The sequence below is a fragment of the Ranitomeya imitator genome, chromosome 5, assembly GCF_032444005.1.
Source record: "Ranitomeya imitator isolate aRanImi1 chromosome 5, aRanImi1.pri, whole genome shotgun sequence".
In the NCBI taxonomy this organism is placed as follows: Eukaryota; Metazoa; Chordata; class Amphibia; order Anura; family Dendrobatidae; genus Ranitomeya; species Ranitomeya imitator.
Window position 1 is genome coordinate 131,084,759 of NC_091286.1, and position 9,606 is coordinate 131,094,364.

At 42.8% G+C, this 9,606-nt stretch overlaps 1 protein-coding gene across 1 annotated transcript in view; it reads left to right on the forward strand.

Annotated features, from left to right (window-relative positions):
* LOC138637690 (sulfotransferase 6B1-like) overlaps window positions 1–5,639 on the forward strand; it is a 71,977-nt gene extending 66,338 nt beyond the window's left edge. Inside the window, exons 4-5 of the mRNA XM_069726552.1 lie at window positions 1,912–2,068; window positions 5,468–5,639. Of these exons, the coding sequence (XP_069582653.1) occupies window positions 1,912–2,068; window positions 5,468–5,598 (288 nt within the window). The 3' untranslated portion in view covers window positions 5,599–5,639. The remainder of the gene's footprint in view (window positions 1–1,911; window positions 2,069–5,467) is intronic.
* Window positions 5,640–9,606: the final 3,967 nt, after the last annotated feature.

Sequence of the window (9,606 nt, forward strand, 5' to 3'; positions counted from 1 at the left end):
GACTGCTAAAAGTGAAAGTTCCATAGAGGGATTAATTTAAAAAGTTTAAAAAAGTAAAAACAAATTTTAAAAATTAAAAAAAAAAAATCACAAAATAAAAATAAGAAACATATTATATTATAGCATACATATTTGGTATCGCTGTGTCCAGAACGACCCAATCTATAAGGCCGGTTTCACATGTCCAGATAATTCCGGTATCGGAGACATCGGTACCGAAGTTATCCGTGTCCATGTGTCCGTGTGCTCACGTGGCACATCAGTGTGCCGACTGAGGACCACACGGACCGTGCAGGAGACAGCACTACAGTTAAGCGATGTCCTCTGCTTTTGGTGCTGAAGCCGGCATTCATTCCTTCTCCCCAGCAGCATTCGCTGGAGAGAAGGAATGAAAAATCAAGGTTTGTTTTTTTTGTTAAAAATAAAGTTTGGGGTCACCTCTTACCTCCCATCCCCTGTGTGCCCACCTGCTTGCCGAGAAATATTCACCCAGCTCCTGCGATGTCTGTGTGTGTGAGCGGTCACGTGGTACCGCTCATTACAGTGAGGAATATGCGCATTTTCATCACTGTAATGAGCGGTACCACGTGACCGCTCACACAAGACAGGCTGCCAGCACTGAGAGCAGACATCGCAGGAGCTGGGTGAGTATTTCTCGGCAAGCAGGCGGGCGCACGGGGGATGGGAGGCGGGAGGTGACCCCAATCTTTATTTTTAACAAAAAAAAAACTTTGATTTTTCATTCCTTCTCTCCAGCGAACGCTGCTGGGGAGAAGGAATGAATACCGGCTTCAGCACCAAAAGCAGAGGACAGCGCTTACTGTAGCGCTGTCTCTCCTACCGCGGTACGTGCACACGGAGGAGAGCGCACACTGTTCTCCATGTGCACGTGACGCTTTGCGGACGGTGCTGCCGGAGAAAAAAGCGGACATGTCTCCGTGTTTTCAACACGGACACACGGTCCGTGAAAACACGGAGACATGTGCATAGACCCATTCATTTGAATGGGTCTACATGTGTCAGTGTCTCCGGTACGTGACAAAACTGGCAGTACACGTACCGGAGACACTGACGTGTGAAAGAGGCCTAAAGCTGTTAAAATATTTAACCCCTTCAGTGAACACCACAAAAAAAGAAAAAACAAGAGGCAAAAAACTATGCTTTTTCATCATACCACCAAACAAAAAGTGGATTCAAATTTGATCAAAAGATCAAATGTAAATAAAAATGGTTTAGCCGAAAACACCATCTTTTCCCATAAAAATACTAGCCACCATACAGCTGCATCAGTGGAAAAAAAAAAAAAAAAAACTATAGGTCGCAGAATACCGTGATGCAAAAACAATTCTTTTTTTCTATAAAATAGTTTTTATTGCGTAAAAGCGCCAAAATATTTAAAAAAATATAAATGTGGTATCGCTGTAATTGTAAAGACCCAAAGAATAAGGCCGTCTTATCACTTTTACCACACAGTGGAAAAAAAAACAAAAAGAATCCCAAATATCTAGTTTTTTGTTCATTATGCCTCCCAAAAATCAGAATAGAAAGCTATCAAAAAATGTCATGTGCGCAAAAATAGTACCAATATTTTACTTTTATTAACAGTTAAATTGCATCATGGAGTTTTCCATTTTATATGTTTTAATGGCTTGTCTATTTTAAAATGGTGATCATGTTGCTTACACATAAAACAGATACAATTTTAGTCACCGGTAGTTATCGTGTGCAGTGCTGAAAATGAATGATGATACAGACAGGAAGCGGTAAGATGGTGCTTGGTGTTTGCATAAAGGTCAAAATAAATTAACCAGGTTTACAACTGATCATGTGCCTACAAAAGAAATCATAGAGAACAGGATAAGATTGGCTTATTTATGGTTGTAACCCAAATGAAATCTACTGTCTTCCTAGGACCTGGAAGGATCAGTGAAGAAGATAAGTGAATTCTTAGGAAGCCCAATTACTGAAGAACAAGTGAAGCAAGTTGCTGAAAAAGGAACGTTCAAGGCTATGAAAGATAATTCTGGGAAAACACATGGTGCTTTCGGACAGATTGTTTTTAGAAAAGGTGAAAATTATAACTACCTTTGTACCGTATTCAATGATTAGAATTTATTAGCAAAAATTGCATTATTTCACTGTCCAGCAACAAAAGTCTACTGTTTTTAATGCTGCTGTTTGATATATGAAAAGCAGTAAATGGTTTTACATAAGAAACAAAAAAACATATTAAATAGGTAACTGACACAAACACAATGATTGGAGGATAAAAAGTTCTATAGCCACAGCCTTAATTAAAGGGATTGTCCACTACTAGGACAATGCCTACTGGATCTGAATGTTTACCCCAGTGATGAAAATACATCACTTCTATTCACCTTCTGTGCAGGCGCTGTTCCAGAGGAGTCAACACTCGCGTTCCTAAGGTTCACTTGAGGTTATTATGAGATATGAGCCCTGTGCCTAATCAGTGCCAGTGTCGCTGTCTCCGCCTTTGGACATATTAGTGATCAAGAGGAAGTGAGTGGCAAGCTGCAGCTCTCATTACCTATTGAAATCTATGCGTCCAAAGGTGGGGACAGTGATTCCAGTGCTGATTGGGTGCTGACCTCATGTGTCATAACAAACTCACGTGAGTACTGATAATATGAGTGCAGTCACCATGGGAACGGCGCCTGTTTGATTTTATGAATGATATGAGAACTTTGTGCAACATTTGAGCCGTGTTTCTTAATAATGAGGACCTGTCACCAGGTCAAAAGTGACTGGTTTTGGTCTTAGGGCTCATACTCAACTGCATTTAGAAAATCAGTCCAATGTTGTTCCTGAAAAGTCGGACAAGTATCATGCGATTTTTCTCACCTAGAATCCATATGAGAGCCAAATGACATGCATATGCAGCCGAATGCAATGTGTTTTTAACATCAGCTTTTAAATGCAGTAATTTTCTGTCATTTCAAGCTAGTTTAGTAACTAATAAAACAATTTTGGATACAGAGATAGATACATCAATGTAATTGAGATATATAATCAGTGCAGTCCAGCTCCCTGTACATGTATTAAGTTTATAATTAAATACGTTAAAAAAAATGGCGTGTGGTCCCCCACATTTTTAATAACCAGCTGAGGGAAAGCAGACAGCTGAGGAGAGTGATGTTTAGAGCCTGGGAAGGGGGTAATAAACATGGAGCTTCCCAGGCTATTAATATCAGCCCCCAGCTGTCTGCTTAGCTTTTACTGGTTATTAAAATATGGGACCCCCAAAATAAGACTACTTTCTCACGCAGTCGGGTTTCCTGTGAGATGGGTGTGTAAAAATCACATGGCACATGCATGGTCCGTGTGCCCTGTAATTTTTTTCTCGCACCCTTTGACTTGCATTGGCAAGTCTCATCTGATACACAGGGCCACTTGCATCATGCTGTTTTTTTTTTGCAGTCTGATCTGAGCTGAAAAAAGTCAAAGATGAACAGTGAATCATTGAATAAATAGTCAGAGTGAAATCCCATTTTTTTTATCGGATTGCACTTGTCCATTTTTTACACAGATGAGTATGAGCCCTTATTTCATTCATATTGACTATACCATTTTTATTTTAATCCGCCATATGGTTCCAGAGATATCAGCCTTTTTATTTAATGCTGTTTTTTATAGTCTTTACCAAAGGGTCATGTCTTTTGGCTGCTCTGCTAAATGAGCAAAGCCCCCTTGATAAAGACCTAAAATTTAGTCCTACATAAAAACTCTTCATCAAAAAGGACATGGAATAAAAAAAATCACAGAAAAAAGTCAGCAGTACTTACCAACATGACACAATATTAATGCACTGCAGTATGCAGCAGCCCCATGATAAAGGCGGAGGCAGAACTGATGAAACAATCACTCACACACGTACCGTTCATGGAGGGGATGGCTGCCTAGCATTATAAATGCACATGGATAAGGCTCGCATAGGGCACAGTGTCTGGCATACAACCTATGGCCATGATCACACATTCATTATTTGGTCAGTATTTTACATCAGTATTTGTAAGGCAAAATTAGGAGTGGAATAATCAAAGTATAATAGAAACATGCACCACTTCTGTATTTATCACCCACTCCTGTTTTTAGTTTATTGTGTTCTCTTATTAGTGGAATAATTGTTGATCTAATGAACAATACACCTTTTGATATCACTGGGTTCACTTACATGACTCTGTAAGGGGATGAGAAAAATATGTTTGTTTATCTTTATGCTGGTACTGCTACACCTTAAGGTGTATTACCAATGTTCAGTTGTGGTACTGCTACACGTCTAAGTGTATTACCATTTTCTGTTATATGTATAATGCATGACATGTACTGTATATTGTTACATTGATGCGCACAAGGCTAGGGAAAGTGCAGTCAGCAGGGTTGGCGACTAGATGGGGGGCATGTTTATGTTCATAGCTCATAGATAGTGTAGTTAGTGCAAACACATAATTGTAGGAGGGACACAGTGGGATAAGTAGTGAGGTTTTCCCGGGTTTAGGCAGTTGGGGCCGGGGCGCCCGTGTGGAACACAGGGATGGCTAGCCCAGGGCAACATCATGCCCCGCAACGTGTGTTAGAAGCGCCCAACAGCCAGTATCCAGGGGGCCAGAGTACAGAACAAAGCACAGCAACACCAGAGATAGTGGTGCAGTATAAGTGGGACTGCAGTGCTACGGGAAGAAGGCTAAGCAGAACGGGAGCAAAGTATCCAAGATGTGGCAGATTTTTGTGTGGCCTGCTATTCTAAGGACCGGTGCGAAACAGCAGAGAATACCCCCAAGAGAAGCAGGAATTCTAGGAATTGAGGACACTGAGGGACCAGAGGAAATGAACCGTCCCGGGGACAGGCTTAGCGGCAGAGAGAAGAGGCAAGGGAAAGCGTGGCCAATTATTATGATTGACTGTGCCCTGGATAATGCTGTGTTAAGTAAAGAAGTTGAAGTTAAAGTGAAGCCAGACTGGGACTCTTTAATTAAGGAGCCGTTTGTAGAGAAGACACTCTCGTGTCGGGAGACCCCAGATGACACAGAGAAGCAGCACCGAGGAACTCAGAGAAGAAAACATGATCTTGTGCTGGGAGGGGGTCAGGGGGTGATACAGGAGTTACTGCCGGCCATGACAGCGGCCCTGCCCCCTGCTCCCTACATCTCCATGCTTTTTCAGAGCTGGTAAAAATCAACCATGTCATATTAAATGTGTTGCTTTGATCATAAGAGGTTTTCTTAGCTTATCCCAGGGTGTTCACATTAAACATCCATTTTGTGCCAATATTTGCTTTACGGGGCGTTAATCCAATGTCATCTGCCATATTCTGTGTAAATGGCAGGCAGTAATGTTGCTGTTGTCCCTAAATTCACTTTTCTTAACACAGGACACTTTTAACGTTTGTAGAAAAAGTCCAGAGGACTCATGACCCTGGCTATCACTAACTGTTCATTGTTTTTTCTAGGTGATGTTGGAGACTGGAAAAATAATTTCTCAGAAGCACAAAGCAAAGAAATGGATGAAAAATTTGAAGAGTGTTTAGCCGGAACCAAACTTGGGGAAATGCTGAAGTATGGTGTCCACTGTAAATGGTGAAACTGTAACGTGGTACAATAAATATTTTATATTCCCCTGGATCCTTTGTACTGTCTTTTTATGCATTTAGATACTGATATATTTGGTACCATGGTTATGGTGCCAAGTATTAAATTTTTCAGAACCCCTATGGTATACTGCTATGTCATATAGTTGGGAAATGTACTATCATATCCCAATGATATACTAGGATCCATTTGTATCCCTAATGAAAGAACAGATATCTCTATGACTATCCTGTAAAGCCGGCAACTGGATGCAATGTACAGACGGACATGAGGAGCTTGCAGTAGTTAGGAAACAGTTAAACAGTATAGACAGAGTAATCACAAAACAATTACACAATGTGAAACATATAATAAATCTTTGACTTCAATTTGAACGACAGAGAAGTCTTCTGGGGATTATGTGTGTGTCCCTCTAATGGGGGTGGTACACCTGTTACTGTGGGAGCTGCTACGCTAGCAGCATCGGGTTTCCTTCTAGGCCGCAAGTCATCCTGACAAAGTCTACAAGAGCATGTTAAGACTCCTTCGCTCCAACCTTCCTCCAGTCTATCTGTTGTCCTAGCCCAGGTCGACCTGTGTACCGTACGTCAGTGCTAGAAGCGATTGCCCTGCTCACCTGTGTCTTCCACTACCGCAGGTGTTCTCTTCCCGGTAGATCTTCTGTGCTGGACCATTAGTGGGTGTCTCTCGGGTCTGGGGAAAAGAGCGGGGCTCCACATTTTGACTGGCTTCGGTCTGTGATTTGGGCCTTGACTGGCACAGTGTGGGCTCCGGCTCTTGACCAGCGTAGATTGGATCCTATGGTCATGACCGGAGTAGTCTGGGCTCTGGATCTGACTTGGTGCTGTCTGGGTCCTGCTGCAAGTGACCAACACCCTGCTGGCACACGTTTCCACTGAGGGCTATCACTGCAGCTGCAATGTCTTCTCTTGTACATGTCTGTAAATCTCTCTCTCGACACCAAAACCCACTCCAGTTTTGGTGCAGACCTTTTACAATCAAGAACTTCGTCATCGATGGCATCTGACTGGGTGTCGCATTTGAGTTCGTCCCCCCGCAACGCTTTCTGTTACAGTTAATTTTGCATGGTCCTTTCCAGACAGTAGATGGCAGCCTTCCAACACCAAAGATACACATCACCAGGGTTCATCAGAAGTACTGTCACCTCCTCTTACATTCCTCCTCCCTTTTAGCTCGCCAGTCCTCGGGCGAGTGCAATCTCCGAGGGTCTGAAGTTTTTCTAAAGGTAGCCCAATTTCAGCCAACAGGTGAGCACACTCCTGGGTTTTCTGCTGTATTTGTTTCCAAACTAATTCATCCTGGTATATTGGTTGTGGAGAATGCCAGCAGGCTGCCTATGGGGGTGCATTACACCACAGAGTCTGCCTATGGGGCTGCATTGTAAGGAGGTGCAAAGGAGAGTGGCCAAAAAGCCAGAACAAACGACCAAAAAGTCCGTATATAAATATATATTAAAATGACTTTATTAAAGAAAATTACAAAGGATAAAATGGACACAGGGTAAAGACCATAGCGCAACCATTGCCAAAAAGTACGAAAAAACAGGCTAGTGTGGACGGGCATCTGAGACCCCCACATCAGATGTATAAATGCTGTGTATGATGGAACTCGCACCATAAAAGGCGGATATAAGAAGTAAACCATATAATACTAATATGTACCGTACATAACAGGTGAAACCGACTATAACCGGGAAACCTCATGCTACTAATACAAGGACACACCAAAATTGGAGATAGCATATTGCATACATGAGGATCTACGGGAAAATTCCCCCACAATCCCAGTAGGTACAACCATTTGCACAGAAATCACATACCACAGCACTGTGATGTGAGGGTGTAACAGGGCCGTCCCCACACCCCAACGATCGTTTTGGATAATTTCCTTCCTCAGGGGGCCCTATGGTCTTTACCCTGTGTCCATTTTATCCTGTGTAATTTTCTTTAATAAAGTAATTTTGATATATATTTATATACGGACTTTTTGGTCATTTGTTCTGGCCTTTTGGCCACTCTCCTTTGCTTATTTACTATTTACGACTTGTCCTATTTATTAGGTCCATTTTTTTCACAGCAGGTTAGGATCTGTTCCTGTCATTTTTTTCTCCCACTGTGGTGTATTATAACACTTTGCCATGCTGATAACGTTTGTGAGTTGGTCTTTCTATTATTGTAAGGAGGTGGCGGAGACCCTCAACTGACTCCTCTCTCCTACACACCAAGCGCATGTGGGGATGATGATATTTTAGGAGGGAAGAGTGTAAGGAGTTGGCGGGGACCCTCAAATGCCTCCTCTCTCCTACACCCCGAGCCCATGCGGCACCCGAATGGTTCCTTGATGTTTTATATGGTGATATCATATATTAATGTGCAATGCTTTGCCAATGTAATGTGCTGTGTTTATTATGCCTGTTTTAGCACTGTGCATATTGTAATGTACTGTGTTTGTAATGCACAAGCTTACGGATAAAATGAATTAATTTGCTGGGAGGAGTTTAGCAGAGAGGCTGTACAGCAGACTCTTAGAGAAAGCACTTCCTGCTCGGGAGCAGTTCCCGGGCAGGCTTGCCCAGGGCAAGACACTCACCATGTCCAAGAACAGAGGGTACCCCGGTCAGGGAAATACAAGCTGCCACGGACTGTTGGGCAGTGTGGATATGCCCTGGTACAGTGGGAACATCTTCAGAAGGACTGTTGTGGTTCTCAAATCTGGGTGGGAGCCATTGATGCTGAGCAGCCTCAAGTTGCAGGGACAGAGCAGGAAGAATTGTGTTTTCCCGTTGGATTAGAACTGTGGCCTGGGGTGATTTCCTGAATACTCATCACCAGTGGCTGAAGCAAGCGTATGATGAAGGTAAATGACTGTACCACAGGACTGGGATTTCACTTGTCTGTTTGTGTGCAAGGGGCCGGGTGCTCACTGGCTGTGTCTTAGTAAACTTGGCCATGGCTACCACCTTGTGCCACCTTGATACAGCATTACACTATAGAGGCTTCCTATGGGACTGCACTATACTGTTTTGAGGCTTATGGGGGTGCATTACACTATAGAGACTGCCTATGGGGGTGCATTTTATTAGGGGCTGCATTATACTAGAGGCTGCCTATGGGGGTGCATTATACTAGGGGTTGCATTACACTACAGTGTCTGCCAATGGGGGGTGCATTATACTATATAGTCCGCCTATGGAGGGGTACATTATACTATAGAGTCTGCCTATGGGGAGTGCAGTACACTATATGTAAACCTATGGGGAGTGCATTATGCTATATGGAGGCATATGGGGAGTGCATTATACTATATATAGAGTCTGCCTATGGGGAGTGCATTATACTATATAGATTCTGCCTCTGGGGAGTGCATTATACTATGTGGAGACCTATGGGGAGTGCACTATACTATATTGAGGACTATCTGGTGTATCATGCTATATGGATGCTATCTAGGAAGCCATCATACAGTGTGGAGATTACAGTGACAAGGCCATCATACAGTGTTGGAGCCATTAAACAGTTTGGGGGATATTAAGGGATCAGTATATATACAGTGAGGGGGCATTATACTGTGTATAAGAGAGCATCATACTGTGTATAGGGGAGCTGTACAGAGGGGAGACTTAGGATATTATTAAATTTAAAGTGGGCACTTATTGTCATAGGGGAATTCAGGTTACTGTGACTGTCAAAGGGTCACGCAAAGGGCAATATTACTACTTAGGGGACAAAATGTGGGAACTGTTTTCTAAGGCACTTGCTCGCGGCATTACTGTATTCTAGAGGGTTGCTTTAGAATTTAGAGGGCACATAGTACCACACAATAGGTGCAGTAATAGGGACACATAAGGCAGCAGCTACTCAGTATTGGGGTATCAGCAGGATGAGCAGTTTGTGCAGGTTGGGAATAGTCCCATTGTGAGAAGTGAAATGTGTCTTTGTTGTATTCTCTGCAGGCGAGTCCTGGCTGGAAGAAGTTGTCA